At 42.8% G+C, this 27,251-nt stretch overlaps 1 protein-coding gene, 1 long non-coding RNA gene and 4 other non-coding genes across 7 annotated transcripts; 1 reads left to right on the top strand and 5 right to left on the bottom strand.

Annotated features, from left to right (window-relative positions):
• Positions 1-10,339: 10,339 nt before the first annotated feature.
• Positions 10,340-23,284, top strand: LOC124012299 (CTP synthase 1-like). Of its 2 annotated transcripts, none has more exons than XM_046325764.1 (17): positions 10,340-10,544; positions 11,583-11,755; positions 12,419-12,589; positions 12,933-13,033; positions 13,200-13,400; positions 13,527-13,607; positions 13,831-13,982; positions 18,093-18,225; positions 19,395-19,483; positions 19,811-19,905; positions 20,055-20,161; positions 20,256-20,352; positions 21,924-21,979; positions 22,063-22,159; positions 22,262-22,406; positions 22,543-22,618; positions 22,844-23,284. In XM_046325764.1, the coding sequence occupies exons 2-16, from the start codon at positions 11,590-11,592 to the stop codon at positions 22,592-22,594; spliced, it is 1,743 nt and encodes a 580-aa protein (XP_046181720.1). In that variant the 5' UTR covers positions 10,340-10,544; positions 11,583-11,589; the 3' UTR covers positions 22,595-22,618; positions 22,844-23,284. The 2 variants fall into 2 exon arrangements, with proteins under 2 accessions (XP_046181720.1, XP_046181719.1); XM_046325763.1 differs by having other exon boundaries at positions 22,706-23,284.
• Positions 23,016-26,104, bottom strand: LOC124012301. Its single transcript, XR_006834692.1, has 9 exons — positions 26,067-26,104; positions 25,198-25,262; positions 24,873-24,931; positions 24,589-24,652; positions 24,342-24,387; positions 24,055-24,114; positions 23,694-23,769; positions 23,451-23,514; positions 23,016-23,257 (listed from the first exon to the last, which is right to left on the bottom strand). It is a non-coding gene; the product is annotated as an uncharacterized LOC124012301 (long non-coding RNA).
• On the bottom strand, positions 23,323-23,397 carry LOC124013458. The gene has a single exon (XR_006834883.1). It is a non-coding gene; the product is annotated as a small nucleolar RNA SNORD99 (small nucleolar RNA).
• On the bottom strand, positions 24,479-24,557 carry LOC124013446. The gene has a single exon (XR_006834872.1). It is a non-coding gene; the product is annotated as a small nucleolar RNA SNORD103/SNORD85 (small nucleolar RNA).
• Positions 24,748-24,827, bottom strand: LOC124013445. Its single transcript, XR_006834871.1, has one exon. It is a non-coding gene; the product is annotated as a small nucleolar RNA SNORD103/SNORD85 (small nucleolar RNA).
• LOC124013447 lies at positions 25,021-25,156 on the bottom strand. The gene has a single exon (XR_006834873.1). It is a non-coding gene; the product is annotated as a small nucleolar RNA SNORA16B/SNORA16A family (small nucleolar RNA).
• Positions 26,105-27,251: the final 1,147 nt, after the last annotated feature.

The following is a 27,251-nucleotide window of genomic DNA, read 5'->3' as shown; positions in this document are numbered from 1 at the left end:
GAATATTGAAGACAACCCTGCTCTCCTGTATATTGGCCAGTGGCGACCCGTCATTCAGGGCAGGTGGGACAGAGCCCCACCTATGTTGAGCTCCACCTGTTAGCAAAAAATAAATGGAAATGTCATGTAATTCTGGCATTATTACGTGTCACATATCAGTTTGCAAACAACGTAAAAAATGTTATTAATAATTGAGTTAAATAAAGCTGCATACCAACATGGTCTCTTTTTTGCTTTCTTCAATAAGGCAGCTCCAAAATGCAGGTGTTTGAGCCAAGCTCAGTGTTTTCTGTGGTAGTGGGGCAGCCAGCGGAAAATACAGCGCGTAGGGGTTGGTGATGTTCTCTAGTTGTGCCATGATTGGCTCAGTGTTCGGTCACTCATGGGGACGCTACGTCACCTCAAATTGTATGGGGAGAGCTAAAGAATTCAGGCACCTAGGTTGCTGCCATAGAAGTGCCCATCCAAGAAGGCTCAAGGTCATTGGCCAGATAAAATGATGTCAAATCACGTTATATCTACCATAGCTTTGATTGGTCAGATCATATCAACATCATACTTTCAGAATCTTAGCTAGCAAGCATGCAATCATCATCATGAATCAAGTCGGCTATCTACTGGCAAATTCTTTTCAATCCTTGTCATTTGAAGAGAAATTATAGATCAAACATATCGGTGCTCATCGACCATAAACATCACACAATAAGTTAGAAATCACAAATTCAACAATGAGTGGTTTTGAAGGAATCAGTGACTAACTGCAAGTATTGCAAAACAATCACTAGCCTGCTATTCAGTGGAGTGGCTGTGTGGTCCAAATCTGGGTTTAAAGGTTTATTTTCAATCCAGCATGACTTCTGCCACGTTAAAAACAACTGGAAACTTCAAACTGGGAAACCTCAAGACTTCAGTGAGTTCAAGACAACTTGGAACTCTGAAAAAACTAGCTCAGACTGGGAAAATACGTTTTCAAAAGTCATCCAACTTGGAATTGCAAGTTGGGAACTCGAGCCTCTTTCTAGAGCTCTGACCTGAAGATCACTGATGTCATGATTCAACCTTGTTCCTTTTCAGAGTTCCCAGTTGTTTTGAAAGCACCATAATTCCAGAGAATGCCAGACTTTGATGACAAAGTCTGATGACAGAATTTGCCCATGAAGGACCGCCATACCCCCTTCCTGTTCAAGTGAGCACAGCACAACAAGGTGAGTACAAAAATGTATTGTATGTTGCTGCATAAATGATATGCTGTACCTAAGAAAGTAATACTAAGTGTATGTTGTGTAAGCTGTTGGTAGCCCATGTGCCTCACCATAATCATTTGGTCCTAACAGTCCATGTGCCTCACCCTATAATTTAGTCCCTTTTCCTTTCATAATTTAGCCTACTGTTCTGACTTGGTGGTGGACATGTAGCCTTTAGCCTGTTTTAGAGAAATGTCATAAAATATTTAAAAATATTGTCAGCTTATATGTCCCCTTTACTTATCCTAACGTTCTGACTTGGTGTACAGGGAAAATACTGTAAGAATGGCTCATGTTCTGAATTCTGTCTCTGTACATCTCAAAAGAGCTGAACAAATAGTTACAATGCATTCAGAAAGTATTCAGACCCCTTGACTTTTTCCACACTTTGTTAAATTACAGCCATATTTTTTTATTTATTTAACAAATGTTTTCCTCATTGATCTACACACAATACCCCATAATGACGAAGCGAAAACAGGTTTTTAGAAATGTTTGCAAATAAAGCCCTAAGCCTAATTTATTTACTTCAAGTGACTGATTTCGTTGTATGAACTGAAACTCAGTTAAATCTTTGAAACTGTTAGATGTTTATATTTTTGTTCAGTAACATTCCCCCATAGTAGAACGGTGTACGTATTCTATTGGTCAGTATGTCGAAAAAGAAATAACTCAAGACTATGGGACAGTAGTGGGAAGATAGATCCCAAATTCATATAACCAGTAGGCCTAGGCTACATAAAAACATGTTTAAAGTGATTAAATCTGATGCAGCAGATCAGAACGTTTATCTTAACATTTTGAGAAACTATTATTTCTTAACATTGTTAGCACATCAACGCGCACACGGCAGTAGGCTGCTCGTAAATCTGCATTTGGCTACCGGACAATGAAAGAAAGTTGAAAACCAAAGAACATGAGAGAAATAGACTACTGGTTCCAATGCATGTGGAAGTCTTACAAAATAATTGCCTCTTCTGATATGGACGAATTTTGCCTAGACTACCTTGAGGCAAGGTAAAACATGCCTCATCATTTGTAGTAAAACATTCAGGTTACAAACAATTAAGTAGCTATATGTTTTCAAAATGCGAACTGCCTCCAGATCATTGCAAAGTGGTGTGTGAAGCGCCGATGAAGTCTGCCTTCCGTTGTCTATTCATTTGAACGGCGAATGGGAAGCTTGCTTCAATTAATTACCAGTTGTGAAATAAAAAGAGTAGCTCTTTTGAATCTTTCATTTAGAACTGTTGCGCAATGATTGGGCTTATAAAAGCGCTTTCGGACAGGCTCTGTATCTGTATGCTGTGAAAGTGTGATAAATAAGATACATAACGAATATACACACGCACCAATTGAATTCCACTGAATTATGCAAATGAACTCATAGACCAACTTCCACTTCTATTTCCATCAATGAATAGGCTGAAAAGCATTATTTCTAAATTGTATTTTTTTCCTTCTCCCAGTGTGAATTTTATTTATCTGCATTTGAACAACATAAAATGTACCTGCTAAGGGAAATGCACACGCGCACGCACGCGCACACACACACACACACACACACGGAGCCCGTGCGTTGGAGTGGAGGACAGCATGTAAGTGTAGTACTCCTATGAATTACTATGAGTCAGAAGGAGATCGTGTAAGATGCACCACTCTGTCCTACCCAGGAGGCTCTACAAGTGGACGGTTTGTTTTGGAGTTTGCTACATAAGAGGGTAACCTTTGTCTGTTCAACTACACTGAACTGAAACTCACCCTAAAACATGTGCTTTTACTTCCCCCACAAATGATATTAGCCAGTCCTGCTGTACCCTGATAAACTGCCTGCATGCTTGGAAGCACATCAACATGTCACTGGCAAGAAACCATATTGATATACTGTAGCAATGCTCCAAGAAACCATATTGATATACTGTAGCAATGCTCCAAGAAACCATATTGCTATACTGTAGCAATGCTCCAAGAAACCCTATTGATATACTGTAGCAATGCTCCAAGAAACCATATTGATATACTGTAGCAATGCTCCAAGAAACCATATTGATATACTGTAGCAATGCTCCAAGAAACCATATTGATATACTGTAGCAATGCTCCAAGAAACCATATTGATATACTGTAGCAATGCTCCAAGAAACCATATTGATATACTGTAGCAATGCTCCAAGAAACCATATTGATATACTGTAGCAATGCTCCAAGAAACCATATTGATATACTGTAGCAATGCTCCAAGAAACCATATTGATATACTGTAGCAATGCTCCAAGAAACCATATTGATATACCGTAGCAATGCTCCAAGAAAACATATTGATATACTGTAGCAATGCTCCAAGAAACCATATTGATATACTGTAGCAATGCTCCAAGAAACCATATTGATATACTGTAGCAATGCTCCAAGAAACCATATTGATATACTGTAGCAATGCTCCAAGAAACCATATTGATATACTGTAGCAATGCTCCAAAAAACCATATTGATATACTGTAGCAATGCTCCAAGAAACCATATTGATATACTGTAGCAATGCTCCAAGAAACCATATTGATATACTGTAGCAATGCTCCAAGAAACCATATTGATATACTGTAGCAATGCTCCAAGAAACACACAAACTCCAAAAGGACTCACATAGAATAGAGAACCATTTGTTCAAACTGGCTGCTTGTTCATCAGCCCCATACAAAACTAAGGGTGTAATCATACTGATACATAAGAAACTCAAAATCACCATCCTTGGCAAAGGTAGAATCACTTTCCTAAAATATATCCAAAATATAACAAAAATGGCCTTTATTAATGTGTATGTTCCAAGTTTTTTGAGTCTCTGAAGAGCATATTGTTAGAATTAATTGAATTCCAACTGGATATTGGGACAGACATGAATGCCATTTTGGACATGTGGGACAAATCTAATAAGACCAACTACAATCCACAGGCAACTAAGGCTCTCCAACATATACTCTCTGATTACAACCTCATTGATGCCAGGCGAACTCATAACCCTAAAGCCAAAGCGTACACTTTCCATTCAAAAAGGCACAAAACATTCTCCCAAACCCATTTCAAAACGATTATCTACTACTCTATTTTCTTCAATCACAAAAATAGAAATTTGGCATATGAGCCTATCTGATCATCATGCATACTACTGCCTGTTACACATTTCAGAATTTCCTAAAAGAGCCACAAGATGGTGCTTTAATGTTTCCTTACTACAAAATCATTACTTTTTGTGAAGAATTTGAAACTGAATTGAATGAATTCATATTATTTAACAAAAATTCAGTCGATGACCCCTGGATTCTATGGGATGCCACCAAAGGCTTTATTAAAAAATAATGCAACTGCATTTGCATCTAGGTTGAATAAATCACAATTAAAGAAGATATCCTAATTTTAAAGGTTGTTAACTGTGATAGAGCGTTCTCAACGAACACTCATTTCAGACCTTGGTAGCTGTTACTCTTTCCAAAAGTCAGGACAGAAGAATGAAGAACTCCTCTTTCAACAGAGGTAGCCACCTCGCTGGGAGACCAAATCACTCTCAATGAACTCAAAAGGACATTGGATAGCATGAATAAAGGCAAATCACCTGGATGGGACAGTATTCCTCCTGAAGTCTATTTAAAATGTTTGAAGTTAAATAAAGGTTAAATAAAAAATAAATAACGTTTTTAAATCAATTAGGTCCACTATTGCACAAAATGATTAACAAAGCCGTACACTATCTTTGATGAACACAGATATTAAACTGTTTTACAAAATGTTGTGGTTCTGTCTATCCATTTACTTACCCAAATTGTTCCACACGGACCAGAGCTGGTTTGTTTAAAAAAATGCCTTTATCCCCGGATTACCTCAATTGACTATTACATATCTTAAATGCTTCATCAGAAACAACTGCTTATTTCTCGATACAGAAAAAGGTTTTGACAGACAAGAATGGCCATATCTCTGGTCTGTCTTGGAACATATGGGAATTGGCTCCAACTTCATGCATATGATTAAAATGCTTTAATCCCTCAACCAAAGTTATAAGAGACAATATCTTCTCTACTCCGTTCAGAATCACGAGAAGCAGCATACAAGGCGATCCAAAATTCATAATGCCGTTTTCTAAATTTATATGGCAAGGTAGGCTAAATGATCCCGGGAAAAAATGAACAAACCTACAAAAAGGGAAAGACGTAGGAGGACTATCCATACCAAACATAAATAGTATTTCCAAGCATTAGCATTTCACCCAATCCTAAATTGGTTTAGACATGGTTTACCCCGACTGAGTATAGAGAGAAATATGGTGTCTTCTATTGCCCTGGAAGAGGTGGTCTTCACTGATATACAGTGGGGCAAAAAAGTATTTAGTCAGCCACCAATTATGCAAGTTCTCCCACATTAAAAGATGAGAGAGGCCTGAAATTTTCATCATAGGTACACTTAAACTATGACAGATAAAATCACATTGTAGGATTTTTTATGAATTTATTTGCAAATTATGGTGGAAAATAAGTATTTGGTCAGTAACAAAAGTTTATCTCAATACTTTGTTCTATACCCATTGTTGGCAATGACAGAGGTCAAATGTTTTCTGTAAGTCTTTCACACACTGTTGCTGGTCATTTGGCCCATTCCTCCATGCAGATCTCCTCTAGAGCAGTGATGTTTTGGGGCTGTTGCTGGGCAACACGGACTTTCAACTCCCTCCAAAGATTTTCTATGGGGTTGAGATCTGGAGACTGGCTAGGCCACTCCAGGACCTTGAAATGCTTCTTACGAAGCCACTGCATTACATAGCCACTTCATTGCCCGGGCGGTGTGTTTGGGATCATTGTCATGCTGAAAGACCCAGCCACATTTCATCTTCAATGTCCTTGCTGATGGTAGGCTATGTTACTTTGGTCCCAGCAGGTCATTCACTAGGTCCCCCCGTGTGGTTCTGGGATTTTTGCTCACCGTTCTTGTGATCATTTTGACCCCACGGGGTGAGATCTTGCGTGGAGCCCCAGATCGAGGGAGATTATCAGTGGTCTTGTATGTCTTCCATTTCCTAATAATTGCTCCCTCAGTTGATTTCTTCAAACCAAGCTGCTTACCTATTGCAGATTCAGTCTTCCCAGCCTGATGCAGGTCTACAATTTAGTTTCTGGTGTCCTTTGACAGCTCTTTGGTCTTGGCCATAGTGGAGTTTGGAGTGTGACTGTTTGAGGTTGTGGACAGGTATATTTTATACTGATAACAAGTTCAAACAGGTGCCATTAACAGGTGACAGGTAATGAGTGGAGGACAGAGGAGCCTCTTAAAGGGTCTGTGAGAGCCAGAAATTTTGTTTGTTTGTAGGTGACCAAATACTTATTTTCCACCATAATTTTCAAATAAATTCATTAAAAATCCTACCATGTGATTTTCTGGAATTTTCCCCTCATTTTGTCTGTCATAGTTGAAGTGTACCTATGATGACAATTACAGGCCTCTCTCGTCTTTTTAAGTGGTAAAACTTGCCCAATTGGTGGCTGACTAAGGTTACTTCCGGCGCCGACAACCTCAGGAGGCTGAAGAAATTCGGCTTGTCACCAAAAGCACTCACAAACTTCTACAGATGCACAATCGAGACCATCCTGGCGGGCTGTATCACCGCCTGGTACGGCAACTGCTCCGCCCTCAACCGTAAGGCTCTCCAGAGGGTAGTGAAGTCTGCACAACGCATCAACGGGGGCAAACTACCTGCCCTCCAGGACACCTACACCACCCGATGTTTCAGGAAGGACATAAAGATCATCAAGGACATCAACCACCCGAGCCACTGCCTGTTCACCCTGCTATCATCCAGAAGGCGAGGTCAGTACAGGTGCATCAAAGCTGGGACCGAGAGACTGAAAAACAGCTTCTATCTCAAGGCCATCAGACTGTTAAACAGCCACCACTAACATTGAGTGGCTGCTGCCAACACACTGACACTGACTCAACTCCAGCCACTTTAATAATGGGAATTGATGGGAAATGATGTAAATATATCACTAGCCACTTTAAACAATGCTACCTTATATAATGTTACTTACCCTACATTATTCATCTCATATGCATACGTATATACTGTACTCTATATCATCGACTGCATCCTTATGTAATACATCTATCACTAGCCACTTTAACTATGCCACTTTGTTTACATACTCATCTCATATGTATATACTGTACTCGATTTCATCTACTGTATCTTGCCTATGCTGCTCTGTACCATCACTCATTCATATATCCTTATGTACATATTCTTTATCCCCTTACACTGTGTATAAGACAGTAGTTTTGGAATTGTTAGTTAGATTACTTGTTGGTTATTACTGCATTGTCGGAACTAGAAGCACAAGCATTTCGCTACACTCGCATTAACATCTGCTAACCATGTGTATGTGACAAATAACATTTGATTTGATTTGACTAAATACTTGTTTGCCCCACTGTATCCCTTAATGCAAACTATGCTTTGGTCCTATTATTGCTCCCAGAATTTCTATTTGGCGCAACATTTTAAAACAATGTAACTGGGAATCAAAATGGCATGCGCCTACTCAAATATTTCACAATAATGACTTGCGATCTGGAGGACCACCTTTTGCATCCCCCTAATGGTTTAAATGTGTAATCCATACCCTTGTCAATATCATGGACAGTAATGGTTTGAGAACATTCCGTGATTTGAAAGATACATACACATTACCAGGCAAATCCTTTTTTTCTATATTGACAATTTATGTCAACTATGCTGCCTATGGAGTCCCTTGGGAAACCCAACTACCGAACTAGCTAATGATGGTATTTATAAATAAATGATCTGGTCAACTTTTGGAAAGCTCATAGTCTGAGCTAGCCATTAAAAAAGTATGGTCCACAGATCTATGTTGAATCTGAACAACCCTTTATCTGGAACAGAATATGGAAAAATATGTCCTTGGCATCCCGTAAACAGAACCATCAACCGTTTGCTCACAAACTGTTTTTAACACCAAGGAAACAGTTTATGATGAAATTGGCCCCAACTCCCATCTTTTCACTGTTCCCAGAGTTTTTATTTAACTAGGCAAGTAAGTTCAGAACAAATTCTTAGTTACAAATACAGCCTACCCCAGATGAAGCTGGGCCAATTGTGCAACGCCCTATGGGACCGCCAATCACTGACAGATGTGATACAGCCTGAACTTGAACCAGGGACTGTAGTGACACCTCTTGCACTGAGAAGTAGTGCTTTAGACCTCTGCACCACACAGGAGCCCTGAATTAGGTATGCACATTCCTCCATTTGATGTGGGAGTGCCCTGCAGTTACTTATAGGGTAAAGTTTTTATTTGTGCATGAATGTAAATATTCAATTATTTGCATCTATTGTGTTACCTAACAATGATAGCTCCTTGAATCTCTCCATAAATCAGAGACGATTACTGCTGGCAGGCAGCACTGCAGCAAGAAACATGTTGGCTCTTAGAAGGCAATCACCTCACTCTCTCCCAATTTGCCAGCGGATAAAGTTACTATTAGAAGTTATAAAATTCAACAGTGAGAAGGAATGGTGCTAGTCAAAGAACAATTGAGGCCTGGACAAATATACTTGACTTTAAAGTCAAGTATATTCGGTTCCTGCATAGCGCAGTGGTCTAAGGCACTACATCTCAGTGGAAGAGGCATCACTACAGTCTCTGGCTAAAATCCAGGCTCTATAACATCCAGCTGTGATTGGGAGTCCCATAGGGTGGTGCACAATTGGCCCAGTGTTGGCTGTCATTGTAAATAAGAATTTGTTCTGAACTTACTTGCCTAGTTAAAGAAATATCTCAGCAAAAGCCCAACACTTACAAATGAGCCATTCATAAAGCCCAACACAAGCATGTAAGGGATCATGGATTCCCCTGGTCAGTCTATGTCATGGAAAGAGCATGTGCTTCTATTATTTTATACACTCAGTATATATACTATATTTGAATCTTTTTTACTTTCTTTGCTTTCAGGCCCATGAGAAAGGGTTGATATGGGGATGGTTTTCTCTGATCTGAGGGAGGGTGGGGGTTGCCTGATGAGCAACCGTAGTTGCTAGGGGGGTGGGAAGGTTTCCGTGGGGGACACATGAGGTTGGGGTTTGAGGCCCACTTCTTTTTGTTTTCTTTTCCTGTTTATACTGAAAGTATTATTACTTAAACTCTGTATTTTTTTCTTCTTCTTCTGAGTGGCAGCCTACTAGTACATGTTTTAGAAATATATAATTTGAAATGGATAATGTACCCGTGACACTCCCCTGTGATCTTGTGTGTTTGCATGTAAACATAATTATAAAGGCCTTAGGTACCAGGGGTAGAGCGAAGAGGCATTGCACCACTATTGTACTCCCTCCATTGCAGAATATATTATATACTTTTCAAAATATGTCTATGCATTAAAGACAACGTTTATTGTTTCTAGTTTATTCATTGCATTTTTCTGCCATGTACAACCCGTCAAAGCAGCCAACAAGAATTTTAGATGGAGCAATACTGTCACCTGCCGGTTGTCCCACTAATTATCAGCTGTAAACACTTACCCCCGCCATCATGTGGACTGTTCGGAGTATTTGTCTGTTTATTTAACTAGTCAGTTAAAGAACATATTCTTGTTTACAATGACGGCCTACCAAAAGGCAAAATACCCCCTGTGGTATTTTGGGGGCTGGGATAAAATTAAATAACATAAATATAGTACAAAACACACATCATGACAAGAGACAACACTACATAAAGAGACCTAAGACAGACAACAACATAGCAAGGCAGTAACACATGACAACAACATGGTAGCAACGCAACATGGGAGCAGCACAAAACATGGTACAAACATTATTGTCGTATGCTGGTTTGTATCGGACATCGTTTGACTATTTTACTCACAATAATGCAATTAGTATGAAAGTGTAGACAAAAAATTGCAATAACGATTGGCATATTGATATAGCTACCCTTAAAAAATACAATAGTTACATTTCCAGCGTGGTGAATGCGCAGACCCTACGCAACCTTGGCGTCCTCGACCACAAGGCTACTCTGGCTTAGTCGCGCGTAGTTTTCTGTACTGCTCTGATACAAGATTTGGCCAGTGAACACGTGTTGGAACTTGGAGTGGATTGGATAGTCAATTCTAATTAAGTCACCTTTTTAAAGTATTATTCAAGATTTGAAGGAAGAATTTAAATGTGTATATATATCGACAATTTAAAATCAATCAAGTCCAAATATTTACCATTTGACCGCGTTACACTATTTCGTTTTGGTGAGTTGAAAAACATGCTTCCTTTGTGAACTTCACCGCAGCCCTGAGGTAGCCTAGCCTGCGGTTCGCTTGTTAGCTCAATTGACGCGATGGAGTCAAATATTTTTTTATATATATTTTTTTAAATATTATTCATATTACAAAAATCACCTTTATGGAGTCAAATCATTGTAGAGCTCGTTGTTTTATCTATGACTGGGTCCTCGGGCCTGTTTCCCGTGGAGTCCGCGTGTTATACATCCCCTGTACTGTATTATGACAGGTTTGGGCGCGTGGTACATCAATGCATTGTCCTAGGTTAGGATTCAGTTTAGCTAGCTATCCGGCTAGTGTGGCTTAAAGTTATTGATAATGTAATAGGATATTAAGCTAACTAGCTAGTAAAGCTAACTGTTCTGTAGATAACGTTACTTTATATGTTGCAAGACCTTTACTGTTAGGTCACTTGTGTTACAACCTTTGCACCTGGCTAACTGCAATGTTTATCAACGAGCTCCGTTGTTGTTCATTGTTGCATTTACTTGGTGGTTGTAACTGCTCAGAGTAGCTAGATTTCCGATTTTAGAAAAAAAAGTAACGTTTATGCCTTAGATGCGCGCGCCCTCTTTGTCCTTTATTTCTCTGACCAATGTAACGTTAGCCACCACGCAGGTACCACTGTACGGTCTTTGCATGTACTGTACTATTGAACGATAGGAATCAGCAAGACCCCTCCCATCCCGAGGGGAAGAAATGTTGATTACGGTACAAAACAACTCTAGTGCAATTTTTCCACCATTTCAGAGGGGTAGACCTGCTTGGTTGAGCAACACCACATGAAAAAGACAGGGCTAATGTGTATTGCTTAAGGTCACAACAGCAGGAGATGGCATCTAGGTGTAGGATACCTAGAATCCTCCCAGTCAGACTTGGGATTCAAACCAGAAATGTTCCAGTTTTTGATGCACTTCTCCAGCTTCTAGGCTACCTGCCGCCTCAAGTAGCTACTAGAATCAATTAACTACATTACTGTAATCCGTATTATTGTCTCCTACCCAGTGCCACAATGAAGTACATCCTGGTCACTGGTGGTGTCATCTCAGGCATCGGGAAGGGCATCATAGCCTCCAGTGTGGGAACTATCCTCAAGTCATGTGGTCTGCGTGTCACCGCCATCAAGATTGACCCCTACATCAACATAGATGCAGGGACCTTCTCTCCATACGAGCATGGTGAGTTCAGGAAATGTTCTGTATTATAGAAATAGTGATGTTAAGATCTGTATGTGTGTATGCTGTGTAACCTGGTTCACAATGGTGAGTCCAGGGTCATGAAACAGAAGAAAATGCTAACTAACTATTATAGGTTGAAACGACACTGTCAATGCAGTTATATGCCATGATGAGGCCTCCTAAGTACTATTCTCTGTTTGTTATGGAATTACTTTCTTTGCTCAAGCACAGTTGTCAGAATCAGAAAATGTTATTGCCATACAATAAATGTTACTAGGAATGTGTGATGGTGTCCTGTGTACACAGAAGGGTACCTCAACATCAATAGTCTTGATCCCTCAAACTCAACTCTGGACCTTGAAGTCAGTTCCTCTCCCCTCTAATCAGGGACTGATTTTGACATGGGGCTCCAGGTGTGTAATTAATTATCAGGTCAAACAGAGAACCAGCAGGCTCTGGACCTCATAGGGTAAGAGTTGAATACCCCTGGTCTAGATCAACATCGATACAGATGGAGACATGAACACCTATTCAAATATACAGAATCCTGTCCCTCGCTCTTTGTCTATGTGACATGTTTGCGTGTTGGCTAGGGTTTTAACCATACCACTCGACTTCTTCCAGGTGAGGTGTTTTAATGCTGTTCCTCTGCTCTCCCTCCAGGTGAGGTGTTTGTGCTGGACGATGGGGGTGAGGTGGATCTGGACCTGGGGAACTACGAGAGGTTCCTGGACATCAGGCTGACCAAAGACAACAACCTGACCACCGGCAAAATCTACCAGTCTGTCATCAACAAGGAGAGGAAAGGAGACTACCTGGGAAAGACCGTACAGGGTAAGATTAACTATAAGACAGTGCGGGACAAGGGCTGGGATGACTTGTAGAAACTGTGTATATACAGGGGTTAAAGGAAGAGCTACCAATCTGTCATCAACAGGAAGAAGAGGCTACCTGGGAAAGATAGTCATGCTGGGAGAGAGACTGGGTATACAGGAGTTCAGACCCTTGTTGAATAGTTGATGTGCATTTGATTTAGCTTGTGTGACATGGCAGTTCTGACCTCAGTCCAATATCCTATGAAGAACCAATGACAAAAAGGAAGGATATGAGCTATCAAGTTCTCGTCACTTTCTCTGCATCTCTAGACTAACTGTCCCTGTTTGGTGTATCCTTGCAGTGGTGCCCCACATCACTGATGCGATCCAGGAGTGGGTGATGCGTCAGGCCAGAGTACCTGTTGACGATGACGGTGTGGAGCCTCAGATCTGTGTCATCGAGGTAAAAGATTATGGTTAACACTGGTAGATCAATGACTTCCAGAGAACCTTTATTGGTTTGATAATAGTGTGACGTGTGTACTTGAGGAGCCATTTCAGGCTGGGTAGTTACTAGTTGTATTCCTGTGTAATTGTGTTTCCCGGTATGTCGTGTTTCACGTGTGCAGCTAGGAGGCACTGTGGGAGACATTGAGAGCATGCCTTTCATCGAAGCCTTCAGGCAGTTCCAGTTCAAGGTGAAGAGGGAGAACTTCTGTAACATCCACGTCAGCCTGGTCCCACAGCCCAGTGCCACAGGAGAGCAGAAGACCAAACCCACTCAGAACAGTGTCAGAGAGCTCAGAGGACTCGGCCTGTCTCCTGATCTGGTGAGTTTAAATGAACCCAAGTTTTTTTCTAATCCTAGCAAGCCATCATAACCACTTCTGTCCATTTGTACATTTAGTGCAAGGATTGTCTGTTAGCTAATTGTGTTTGTTGTCAATTCCCTCCAGATCATGTGTCGCTGCTCCACCTCCCTGGAGAACTCTGTTAAAGAGAAGATCTCCATGTTCTGTCATGTAGAACCTGAACAGGTAAGACCTGATCGTACAGTCACAGACTAGGATGAAATGACACTGGCTCAATAAATCTTCCCAGTGATTCCTCACATCCTACCTTGTCACCTCCTTCTCAACTGTATTAGAGAAGGTCCAATAAATCTCCCCTTGGTTGATGTGAAGAATCAAGGAAAGATGAATAAAGAACCACTGAAGCCTCTAGTTGTGACTGAGTGTTAGTTCTCCTCTCCTCTCCCAGGTGATCTGCGTGGCAGACGTGTCGTCCATCTACAGAGTGCCTCTGCTACTAGAGAACCAGGGGGTGGTGGGCTACTTCTGTCAGAGATTAGACCTTCCTATAGAGACACGCCCCAGGAAGATGCTCACTAAGTGGAAGGAGATGTCTGACAGGTGGGTGTGTCTGACAGGCATACGGGCAGGCAGTCTCTGGGACTGGTAGTGCTTGATTATTTTGACCAGGGCTCAGTTTCCCGTGATTAAGATGCTTTTGGGAAACTGGGCCCTGGGCTGTTAATTGTCGGTCCTAATAAGGGACCGATTCAGACCTGGGACACCAGGTGAGTGCAATTAACATTACAGTTACATTTAAGTCATTTAGCAGACGCTCTAATCCAGAGCGACTTACAAATTGGTGCATTCACCTTATGACATCCAGTGGAACAGTCACTTTACAATAGTGCATCTAAATCTTAAAGGGGGGGGGTGAGAGGGATTACTTATCCTATCCTAGGTATTCCTTAAAGAGGTGGGGTTTCAGGTGTCTCCGGAAGGTGGTGATTGACTCCGCTGTCCTGGCGTCGTGAGGGAGTTTGTTCCACCATTGGGGGGCCAGAGCAGCGAACAGTTTTGACTGGGCTGAGCGGGAACTGTACTTCCTCAGTGGTAGGAAGGCGAGCAAGCCAGAGGTGGATGAACGCAGTGCCCTTGTTTGGGTGTAGGGCCTGATCAGAGCCTGGAGGTACTGAGGTGCCGTTCCCCTCACAGCTCCGTAGGCAAGCACCATGGTCTTGTAGCGGATGCGAGCTTCAACTGGAAGCCAGTGGAGAGAGCGGAGGAGAGGGGTGATGTGAGAGAACTTGGGAAGGTTGAACACCAGACGGGCTGCGGCGTTCTGGATGAGTTGTAGGGGTTTAATGGCACAGGCAGGGAGCCCAGCCAACAGCGAGTTGCAGTAATCCAGACGGGAGATGACAAGTGCCTGGATTAGGACCTGCGCCGCTTCCTGTGTGAGGCAGGATCGTACTCTACGGATGTTGTAGAGCATGTACCTACAGGAACGGGCCACCGCCTTGATGTTAGTTGAGAACGACAGGGTGTTGTCCAGGATCACGCCAAGGTTCTTAGCGCTCTGGGAGGAGGACACAATGGAGTTGTCAACCGTGATGGCGAGATCATGGAACGGGCAGTCCTTCCCCGGGAGGAAGAGCAGCTCCGTCTTGCCGAGGTTCAGCTTGAGGTGGTGATCCGTCATCCACACTGATATGTCTGCCAGACATGCAGAGATGCGATTCGCCACCTGGTCATCAGAAGGGGGAAAGGAGAAGATTAATTCTGTGTCGTCTGCATAGCAATGATAGGAGAGACCATGTGAGGTTATGACAGAGCCAAGTGACTTGGTGTATAGCGAGAATAGGAGAGGGCCTAGAACAGAGCCCTGGGGGACACCAGTGGTGAGAGCGCGTGGTGAGGAGACAGATTCTCGCCACACCACCTGGTAGGAGCGACCTGTCAGGTAGGACGCAATCCAAGCGTGGGCCGCGCCGGAGATGCCCAACTCGGAGAGGGTGGAGAGGAGGATCTGATGGTTCACAGTATCGAAGGCAGCCGATAGGTCTAGAAGGATGAGAGCAGAGGAGAGAGAGTTAGCTTTAGCAGTGCGGAGCGCCTCCGTGATACAGAGGAGAGCAGTCTCAGTTGAATGACTAGTCTTGAAACCTGACTGATTTGGATCAAGAAGGTCATTCAGAGAGAGATAGCGGGAGAGCTGGCCAAGGACGGCACGTTCAAGAGTTTTGGAGAGAAAAGAAAGAAGGGATACTGGTCTGTAGTTGTTGACATCGGAGGGATCGAGTGTAGGTTTTTTCAGAAGGGGTGCAACTCTTGCTCTCTTGAAGACGGAAGGGAAGTAGCCAGCGGTCAGGGATGAGTTGATGAGCGGGGTGAGGTAAGGGAGAAGGTCTCCGGAAATGGTCTGGAGAAGAGAGGAGGGGATAGGGTCAAGCGGGCAGGTTGTTGGGTGGCCGGCCGTCACAAGACGCGAGATTTCATCTGGAGAGAGAGGGGAGAAAGAGGTCAGAGCACAGGGTAGGACAGTGTGAGCAGAACCAGCGGTGTCATTTGACTTAGCAAACGAGGATCGGATGTCGTCGACCTTCTTTTCAAAATGGTTGACGAAGTCATCTGCAGAGGGGGGATTCAGGAGGGAGGAGAAGGTGGCAAAGAGCTTCCTAGGGTTAGAGGCAGATGCTTGGAATTTAGAGTGATAGAAAGTGGCTTTAGCAGCAGAGACAGAGGAGGAAAATGTAGAGAGGAGGGAGTGAAAGGATGCCAGGTCCGCAGGGAGGCGAGTTTTCCTCCATTTCCGCTCGGCTGCCCGGAGCCCTGTTCTGTGAGCTCGCAATGAGTCGTCGAGCCACGGAGCGGGAGGGGAGGACCGAGCCGGCCTGGAGGATAGGGGGCATAGAGAGTCAAAGGATGCAGAGAGGGAGGAGAGGAGGGTTGAGGAGGCAGAATCAGGAGATAGGTTGGAGAAGATTTGAGCAGAGGGAAGAGATGATAGGATGGAAGAGGAGAGAGTAGCGGGGGAGAGAGAGCGAAGGTTGGGACGGCGCGATACCATCCGAGTAGGGGCAGTGTAGGAGGTGTTGGATGAGAGCGAGAGGGAAAAGGATACAAGGTAGTGGTCGGAGACTTGGAGGGGAGTTGCAATGAGGTTAGTGGAAGAACAGCATCTAGTAAAGATGAGGTCGAGCGTATTGCCTGCCTTGTGAGTAGGGGGGGAAGGTGAGAGAGTGAGGTCAAAAGAGGAGAGGAGTGGAAAGAAGGAGGCAGAGAGGAATGAGTCAAAGGTAGACGTGGGGAGGTTAAAGTCGCCCAGAACTGTGAGAGGTGAGCCGTCCTCAGGAAAGGAGCTTATCAAGGCATCAAGCTCATTGATGAACTCTCCGAGGGAACCTGGAGGGAGATAAATGATAAGGATGTTAAGCTTGAAAGGGCTGGTAACTGTGACAGCATGGAATTCAAAGGAGGCGATAGACAGATGGGTAAGGGGAGAAAGAGAGAATGACCACTTGGGAGAGATGAGGATCCCGGTGCCACCACCCCGCTGACCAGAAGCTCTCTGGGTGTGCGAGAACACGTGGGCGGACGAAGAGAGAGCAGTAGGAGTAGCAGTGTTGTCTGTGGTGATCCATGTTTCCGTCAGTGCCAAGAAGTCGAGGGACTGGAGGGAGGCATAGGCTGAGATGAACTCTGCCTTGTTGGCCGCAGATCGGCAGTTCCAGAGGCTACCGGAGACCTGGAACTCCACGTGGGTCGTGCGCGCTGGGACCACCAGATTAGGGTGGCCGCGGCCACGCGGTGTGGAGCGTTTGTATGGTCTGTGCAGAGAGGAGAGAACAGGGATAGACAGACACATAGTTGACAGGCTACAGAAGAGGCTACGCTAATGCAAAGGAGATTGGAATGACAAGTGGACTACACGTCTCGAATGTTCAGAAAGTTAAGCTTACGTAGCAAGAATTTTATTGACTAAAATGATACAGTACTGCTGAAGTAGGCTAGCTGGCAGTGGCTGCGTTGTTGACTTTGTAGGCTAGCTGGCAGTGGCTGCGTTGTTGACACTACACTAATCAAGTCGTTCCGTTGAGTGTAATAGTTTCGACAGTGCTGCTATTCGGGGGCCAGCTGGCTAGCTAGCAGTGTTGATTACGTTGCGTTAAAAGAACGACAATAGCTGGCTAGCTAACCTAGAAAATCGCTCTAGACTACACAATTATCTTTGATACAAAGACGGCTATGTAGCTAGCTATGTAGCTAGCTACGATCAAACAAATCAAACCGTTGTACTGTAATGAAATGAAATGAAAATGTGATACTACCTGTGAATTAACTACCAGGTAGAAACAAAAAACAAGTGTGTCGACCCTCCAGGACCAGAATTGAGCAGCCCATATTTAGACCCACCGGGTTTGAGTTTGACCTCTGGATAAAGAATTACAGAGGCGTGTAATGATGCTGTTTGATTACTCTGCCTATTCACCTGTTGTATTGCAGCGCTATGGAGTGACCTGTATTCAGATGATTGGTGCTTTAAGCCAACTGGGAACTCTGAAAAAGGGGGTCAAATCATGACAGTGGTTATCTTCAAGTCGGGAGCTCTAGAAAAATGTCATAGTTTCCGAGTTCCCAGTTGTCTTGAAAACACTGAAGTTGGAGATTTCAGAGGTCTCCGTTTTGAACACGGCATATAACTTTGCCTGTGGTGTTTTTGAATCCCAGGTCAGACAGGCTCCTAGAGCAGTGTTCTATAGCCCTGGTGGGGAAATACACCAAGTTCACAGACTCCTACGCGTCAGTCATCAAAGCGCTAGAACACTCGGCCTTAGCCATCTGCCACAAACTGGATATCAAGGTAAAACGCACACAGCCAGGCTAAAACACATGTACAAACTACACATTTGGAAAGGCTCTACTGGCTGGTTTCCTGGACATATAATAAGACTAGTCCTGGACTAAGAAAGACTTTCAAGGAAGAAAGCGCATTCTAGTCCAGGATTAGGCTTAATCTGTGTCTGGGAGACCAGCCCAACATCCACAAGCATCTTAACCTGTGCATGACGGTGCTTCTTTTTCTATTTAGTTTATTTCACAGCATGGCTAAATTATACTGTTCCTCTAGCTTGGATGTCCTCAGGAATAGGTTTTATTTTGAAGAAGATTGCTGCTATAATGTGTGATTTCATGTTTAAGTCTTACTTGTTTGTGCAGTCATGTCAATGATACTGAACAAAAATATAAACGCAACATTTAAAGCGTTGGTCCCGTTTTTCAAGAGCTGAAATAAAAGATCCCAGGAATGTTTCATATGCACAAAAAGCTTATTTTGCTCAAATTTGTTTACATTTCTGTTAGTGAGCCTGTATCCTTTGCATAGATAATCGATCCACCTTGACAGGTGTGGCATATCAAGAAGCTGATTTAATATCATGATCATTACACAGGTGTACCGTGTGCTGGGGACAATTAAAAGGCCACTCAAAAATGTGCAGTTTTGTCACAACCCAATGTCACAGATGTCAAGTTTTGAGGGAGCGTGCAAATTGGCATGCTGACAGCTGGAATGTCCAACAGAGCGGTTGCCAGAGAATTGAAGGGTAATTTCTCTACCATAAGCTGCCTCCAACGTTGTTTTAGAGAATTTGGCAGTACATCCAACCAGCTTCAACTGCAGACCACATGTAACCACGCCAGTCCAGGACCTCCATATCCGGCTTATTCACCGGGGGGCTGCTGAGGAGTGTTTTGTCTTTAAAGCTTTTTGTGGGGGAAAAACTAATTCTGATTGGCTTGGCCTGGCTCCCCAGTGGGTGACCCTATGCCTACCCATGGCTCTGCCCCTACCCAGTCATGTGAAATTCATAGATTATGGCCGAATTAATTTGATTTAAATTGACTGATTTCCTTCTATGAACTTTAACTCCGTAAAATCGTTTGACATGTATTGGATAAGCTACGTCCGATCAAGTCAATAGCAACCCATTCTCATGTCTGCCCCTCCCCTCGTCTATTTTTTTTTCTCAGTATATTGACTCAGCAGACCTGGAGCCAAACACACTGAAGGAGGAGCCTGTGAAGTACCATGAGGCATGGCAAAAACTCTGCAGTGCTGAGTAAGTATGGTAGGGTCCGGGGTAGAAGGTCTAGCTGTGGGATGTGGCATCTTTTATGGTATTGTTCTCCAATCCTCTTCTTATACCCCCAGACAGTTCTACTTATTTTATGTAAGGTAGTCCAGTACCAGCACAGCTGATATATCCAGTTGAATAGGGTATGCCTGAACTTAAATACATCAAGTAGAAGTATTTAGTAGAAGTGGCTGGGGGGGACACGGGGAGAAACACTGAGATATGGCATCACGGGGGGTCAGTTGGACTGGTAGAGAACAGGGTCAATATTGTGACTATGTTCATGATAATGGTGTTTCCCTCCCTCCACAGTGGCATCCTGGTACCTGGAGGGTTTGGAGTCAGAGGGACAGAGGGGAAGATCCAAGCCATCAACTGGGCACGCAAACAGAAGAAACCCTTCCTAGGTACAGAATTGTCTGTGTTGGTGGCAGGCAGCCATGAGGATGCAGTCTTTACATCAAGGAACAAATTACACCTAATGGTGGAATTAAAGCTTTCCATTCACATTCCTTCATGTATGTGCAGCGTTAACCTGACTTCTATGGGTTTGCAGGTGTGTGTCTAGGGATGCAGCTGGCTGTGTGTGAATTTGCCAGGAATGTGCTAGAATGGGAAGATGCCAACTCTACAGAGTTTCATCCCGAATCAAAGCATCCTGTTGTAGGTTCCACCTTCATAAGATCTCGCCTCCCTTTTTTTTACTGGTCGTGAAGGCCAACAAAAATCAATCTGATTCCTTACTGGTTCTTTCTAGGTGATTGACATGCCAGAACACAATCCTGGGCAGATGGGTGGGACCATGAGGCTGGGAAAGAGACGGACCATTTTCAAGACTACCAACAGTATACTAAGTAAGAGACCAAACTTTGAGAGTAAAGTCACTGTTGTAATCACACACTATACAGTGCATTCTGAAAGTATTTAGACCCCTTGACTTTTTCAACATTTGTTATGTTAGATTTATTTTAAAATGGATTAGGAAAATGTTTTATTTAAATCAATCTACACACAATACTTCACATTGTTAAAGTGAAAACTATTTTTTAGGATCTTTTTGCACATTTATAATAATAAAAAGATACCTTATTTACAAATATTCAGGCCCTTTGCTATGAGACTAGAAATTGAGCTCTGGTGCATCCTGTTTCCATTCATCTTCCTTGATGTTTCTACATCTTGATTGGAGTCCACCTGTGGTGAATTAAATTGATTTGAAATTATTTGGAAAGGCTCACACCTGTCTTTATAAGGTCACACAGTTGACAGTGCATGTCAGAGCAAAAACAAAGCCATGAGGTCGAAGAAATTGTCCATAGAGCTCCGAGGAAGAGATCTGGGGACTTGTAGAAACTGTTGAACTTGTAGAAAGGGTACCAAAACATTTGTGCAGCATTGAAAGGTCCCTAACAACACAGTGGCATCCATCAATCTTAAATGGAAGGAGTTTGGAACCACCACGACTCTAGAGCTGGCCTCCCGGCCAAGCTGAGCAATCTGGGGGAAAGGGCCTTGGTCAGGGAGGTGACCAAGAACCCAATGGTCACTGGCAGAGATTCAGAGTTCCTCTGTGGAGATGGGAGAACCTTCCAGAAGGACAACCATCTCTGCAGCACTCCATCAATCAGGCCTTCATGGTAGTGGCCAGACAAAGCCACTCTTCAGTAAATGGTACATTACAGCCCGCTTGGAGTTTGCCAAAGGGCCCCTAAAGAATCTGACCATGATAAAAAAAGATTCTCTGGTCTGATGAAACCATTTGAACTCTTTGGCCTGAATGCCAAGCTTTACGTATGCAGGAAACCAGGCACCATCCCTGCGTTGAAGCATGGTGGTGGCAGCATCATGCTGTGGGGATGTTTTTCAGTGGCAGGGACTGGAAGACTAGTCAGGATCGAGGGAATGGTGAACGGAGTTAAGTATAGAGAGAGATCCTTGATGAAAACCTGCTCAGGACCTCAGACTGGGTGCGAAGGTTCACCTTCCAACAGGACAACGACCTTAAGCACAAAGCCAAGATGATGCAGGAATGGCTTCGGGACAAGTCTCTGAATGTCTGTGACCCAGCCAGAGCACGGACTCTAACCCGATCAAACCTGACAGGGCTTGAGAGGATCTGCAGAGAAGAATGGGAGAAACTCTCCAAATATAGCCGTGCCAAGCGTGTGGCGTCATACCCAAGACTCGATGCTGCCGGATGTGATTCAGCTAAATATGGTGTAAACAAAGGGTCTGAATACTTCTGTAAATATATTTGTTTATTTTAAATGAATTTGCAAAAACTTCAAACCCTTTTTTGCTTCATTATAGGGAACAGATTTGTAGATTGATTAGGGGAAAAAACTTTCATCCATTTTACAGTAAGTCTAAGGTAACGATGTGGAAAAAGCTTCACCTGCTGTGTTTTATACTTGTTTCATTGCAGGAAGACTTTACGGAGATGCTGAGTACGTGGATGAGAGACACAGACATCGCTTTGAGGTTCATGTTCACGTCACTTTCTCTCTATACTTTCTCTACATGTCACTAGTTTTTCAGTGTACTTACCTTGTTTCCGGTCTCAGGTGAACCCAGAGCTGAAGGATCACTTTGAAGGGAAAGGCTTTCACTTCGTGGGTCAAGACGTAGAAGGCGAGCGAATGGAAGTCATTGAGTTAGACGGTAAGTGTCCGGGATCATGTGTATGAGTGGACAAAATGTTTTGTCTGGTTTGCACGTACCTTTTATACCTACAGCTCTTAACCCCTCTGCTTTTATTTCTAGATCATCCGTATTTCATAGGAGTGCAGTATCATCCTGAGTTCACCTCTCGCCCCATCAAACCATCGCCTCCCTACTTTGGCCTCCTGCTGGCATCAGCCGGGAAACTACAGAGCTACCTACAGAAGGGATGCTGTCTGTCTCCACGGTAACCAAATATTCACTCAGTATGATTCCTAAACCCGTGATGAATGTTACAGGCATAGTTACGAGAACTGGCTAAATGAAAGTGTTGTGGAACTTTCATTGTATAGTAACATGCCGTTTCTATACCATCTCTGTAGGGACACATACAGTGATCAGAGCGGCAGCAGCACCCCAGACTCAGAAAGTTGAGTCCATCTCACAGGAATGTAACTGGTAAGCAACAATTTCATTCGGACTTTCTTTTAAAGCGGAGCATGTTTGGCTACCCAACTTATTTGGCTGGAACCATTTCTCTTGCAGAGGGAAAGGAACAATGAAGTGTTGAAAAGGAAATCCCTTTCTAAACGGAGGATCAAGACAAGGGCTAAATTAGCTTGTAAGAGATGTTTCTTTCCTGACCTGAATGGATTGTTTGGCATGTCTATATGCTCCCAACAGGATGTCAAATGGAACTGACAGTTTGGGTCAAACATGCAGTACTGAAGATGTGACGGTTTCTTTACCCTGGATAACTCCCTTGAAATGAAATCAATGGATGGAGTGTCATTGAAACACTGAATGTCCTAAGGAGCCCCCCTAATATTGGACAAGAAATTACATCTGTACATTGCAGGGTTAATTCATCTTTATTGCAGTAAAAAGGGTTTTACAAGTGAGGATTGTTTCACTCAACCTGGCTCATGGGATGTGATGAGCTTATACCAAGGCACAAATAATATGGTTTTATTTAGCTTCACTCATTAGGATGTAGGCCTTATCCATTTTTCGAGCAGCAGCTCGTTAGTAGAATTCCCACGTCAATGTGATTGGATGTTATGATGTATGGCAGGCCTCAATCATTTTTCACAAGACCTGAGAATAAAGTAATGTTTTAGTGTCTGGAGACAATTTGTATCATATACACTTTGAAGGTACCGTTCTGATCTCAGTCCCATATCCGCATGTTTCATCCATCAGTCACATTTTTAAAAAGGTATCAATCATTGATCAGAACACACCAGACCCTGCACAGATGACTGATTAGCACAAGGCAAAACAGAAGTACCTTAAAACCCGTATTACGGGTATATCAATGTTGAAGTGTAGTTGGTCAATGCCATTCATAAGACCTGCAAATGAAATAAAGTTTAGCGTCTTGATATATACACACATATCCAAGGATTTATTCTGATCTTTCATCCAGTAGACACATAAAAAGGTATCAGCATTGATTAGAACATACCAGGCCCTCTAAGATAAATAAAGTGTGATTTATCCCCCCCAAAATGAAAGTTCAGGATATACCTACAGATTGACATTCCCATCAAGGGACCTAGATTGGGCCATTTCATCTTAAGTGTTAAGGCACACTTGTACCTCCATACCTGCAGAAATACAGAGTCAGACATTAGAAATTCAGCCGTGTACAAATCAAGCGCCAACGGCAGGGTTTACATTGGTGGAACTATCAAAGCAACATTACTATGGTTCAAAGATGCAGCCAAATATCTGTAGGACAGTAGAGTGACTGCCTCAGGCACAGAGAGGCTAGGACAGTCAAAGACTCCCCATTTCTCTGGCATGAACTTGGAGAACCAGAGGCTACAGACAGAGCCCGGGTCCTTAGGATAGCATGCGACCAGATAACTTTGTTTTAAAAAAATCCTTACCGGCTGTTCAATCACAAGGTGATTGGGTCATCACCCCTGCCATTTCAGTTGGTACGAGACCTAATGAGAAACAAAGTGACCTTAGTGGGATGATCAATCTAGGTTCATTTCCATTCCAAAGCATTGATGTTTAATTCATTACTACTTTCAATAAACAGGCTCAGAAGTTGAATACTGGAATGTCCTCATTTATCATTTCACCTTAATTTAACCAGGTAGATTAAATTACCAAGGCAATGAGGACAAGTGTGTCACAGCCAGAATGAAATGCAGACATTTTGAATTACCTTCAGAATGTTCCGTGGTTAATTCTCAAGCCATCCTAGGTTAAGCCTATATAGAAAATTTAGTCAGGTGAGACAGCTGCATGTGTTTTGTTTTATATACATGGTAAAAACCACACAATTTGCTATCATTACAATATTTTGGCTCAGACGAGTACTATAAATCCTCATCAACGAGGTACTCCTCTAAGTGAGGGCAAGTTTGTCATCACAGCCTAAACAGATTTATAAAAAATAAAATCAGTTTTACCTCCAATTAAAACATCCACTGGTTCATTCAAATCCCGTTTATAGGGTCTTCAGATTGACTAATCCTGTAGAGAGCATTAGAAGATAAGGATCAGGTATAGAGATACGTTGTTGTAGTCAAAACCACACAATTTACATTCAGTTTAAATCTATTATATATTTTGGCTCAGACGAGTACTAAGAAGTTCTCAGCATCGAGGCAGTCCTCTAAGTGAGGGCAAGTGTCTCATCACAGCCAGAATGAAGGATGGTCAAACGTCACGAAATCATCCTGCATAAACGTACCTTCTGCATATCCATTTGTTATTCCGCCGTCTGGGGTCTGTTCAGAAGATACCATTGAGCTTAAAGGGCATAGGGAAGCAATCCAATTAGAAAACTTCATCCATCACATGACCAATACATCAACATTTTCTAGGTACAGTGGTGCATGGAATGTCCTTCCCCTTAATGTTGCTGCGTCAGTTACTTTCAAACTGGACAGCGACCGTCGGTGAAAGTATTGTTTTTGGCATCCTGTTGACCATGTCTGCTACAAGAATGCAGGAACGGCTTCGATAGGTGCCTGAGTTTTGGAATGGGTTGTACAGAGTTATTTGACACTGCTCACCTATTCTGCAGTAGCAATGCAGCCATATTGGGCTGAGCAGAGTTTATCGTATGCCGTTTGTCCACCTAGAAGCAGAGATCAATGAGGTATACTCAGTAGGGCTAACCTTAAACCAACGAACGTTAGCTGTGTAGGCCTACACTCACTGCACAAAATGTAACAATTGTTAGGCTTACCTAGGATAGGTTAAGTAATCCCTCTCACCCCACCCCCCCTAAGTTTTAGATGCACTATTGTTAAGTGACTGTCCCACTGGATGTCATAAGGTGAATGCACCAATTTGTAAGTCGCTCTGGATAAGAGCGTCTGCTAAATGACTTAAATGTAAATGTTAGCACAACCATCTACTCAATGTTTGACATGATTTGCCATAGTTGCTGGCTCACTAAAAAAAGTCAGTTCTAGCCCACTGTTCTGTCCGGTAAAAACCATAACTCCTTTGTTGTTCGAGTCAGCCGGAAGAGTGTACTGACTCGGCTTCAGTAAGGGCCGCGAGCAGCAGCCGCCACGTGGAAATCACAGGCCAACATAGCTGGCTAACAATGAGTATCGAACTAGCGTAGGTAAGCATTTTCGAAATGGTACATGCAACTTCACGATTAACATAAGTTTACCCACAAGGTCCACAGAAACTACTTCAGTTGCTAACTTAGCTAGCTATATAGCCAACGAGAGCACAGGAAGGTGCAGATCCCGACGGAAGTTACTCTACCCGTCCTAGGAACCGATAGCAAAATGGTCAGAAAACCCATTTTAACATTAAAGTAAATGCTTTTCCCAAAACATGTGATATTGGCAAATAAGTTAAATAGCTTTCAGTTGATTTTAAAAGTTGATGTCAGGCGATAACTCTTTTGCTCGTGACTCACCTTTGCATTTAGCTTGAACTGAAGAGAGAGAAAATGCACCCTCTATTGCTTTATATAGTGTGGGACAACCTGGCGATTGGTCTACATGTGTCACATGGACGAGATGTATGACGGTATATGACGTTCGCCATAAATCAGAGACCGCTATCAACATAGCTACTAATGCTAGAATGTGGCATAAATTAGATAGCTAATGCATGCATTGGCTACTCATAAGATTAACAATAAAAAATGAACAAATAATACAACCAAAATAGACGGGTTTAAAAAAATGAAAATCCAAACAGAAATACCTGAAATACAAAAACATTTTCACTTGAAGCTATTGCTAATTTATTACGCCTGGTCAATGTAGTTCTGAACAAGACAAATCAATGGATTGCTGCACTTTGTGATTTTTGGATTTAGGCATCTGAGATTGATCAAGCCCACACACTAGTATTTATTCCAGACGTCCTATGCCTATACGAGTTGGCAACAATGGGAAACTTCCGGATTTGAAAATAGATGTGTAGGTCTGTAGGACATCTATGCAATAGAGGTGTATATTTTTAGTCGGCCAATAGTGTTTAAAGTGGTTACTTTAATCAATGATGTTAGGCAAGCCTAAGTGAAAACTAGATTTAAACTGATCAAAGTCAACAACCCAACAAACGCACGCACTGACTGACGCCAAAAACCCGTCTCAACATTTCAGCACCAGGGACAGTTCCATGACTGCTGCGACCACAGTTTCATTGAAACGCCAGGATTTAATTGCCTTTCGAACGGACATAACACAACAAACACAAGAATATCATGCAATGCATTTCACAATTCGTGTACAGCGCAGGAAATAGTTTCGCCTACAGCTCATGGTACGCCGTCATGGCCATCTCAAGTCAATAAGCAATTTATAGACGGACCAGGCATAGGCTCCATGGAATTTCACACCAATTTAAGAGTCAGATAATATCTTGCCTTATCATCTGCTATCTAACTATATTTTCACACTATATAGGCTTCACGTACGATTCATATTTTCATTATCGAAATTACGCTTCGTAGCCTTGGCCCATAGGCTAGAATAAAATACAATAAGGCTGTAGAGTTGTCATAACATAAATGCGACGCTGTATTCTTTTTATGGTGATGTTCTGAAGCAATAGGCCCTATAATAAAGCCCGTGCATGGACCTGGGTAGGT

The sequence above is a fragment of the Oncorhynchus gorbuscha genome, linkage group LG24, assembly GCF_021184085.1.
Source record: "Oncorhynchus gorbuscha isolate QuinsamMale2020 ecotype Even-year linkage group LG24, OgorEven_v1.0, whole genome shotgun sequence".
Lineage (NCBI taxonomy): Eukaryota > Metazoa > Chordata > Actinopteri > Salmoniformes > Salmonidae > Oncorhynchus > Oncorhynchus gorbuscha.
This window is presented reverse-complemented; position numbering and strand designations above follow the sequence as displayed.

Bases quoted from the DNA above. Each gene is read 5' to 3' on its own strand.
- LOC124012299 (XM_046325764.1), top strand. From the start codon at position 11,590: ATGAAGTACATCCTGGTCACTGGTGGTGTCATCTCAGGCATCGGGAAG. The intron at 19,484-19,810 runs GTAAGTATGGTA...CTCCCTCCACAG, and splicing joins CAAAAACTCTGCAGTGCTGA to TGGCATCCTGGTACCTGGAG. The intron at 22,160-22,261 runs GTAAGTGTCCGG...TTTTATTTCTAG, and splicing joins GGAAGTCATTGAGTTAGACG to ATCATCCGTATTTCATAGGA.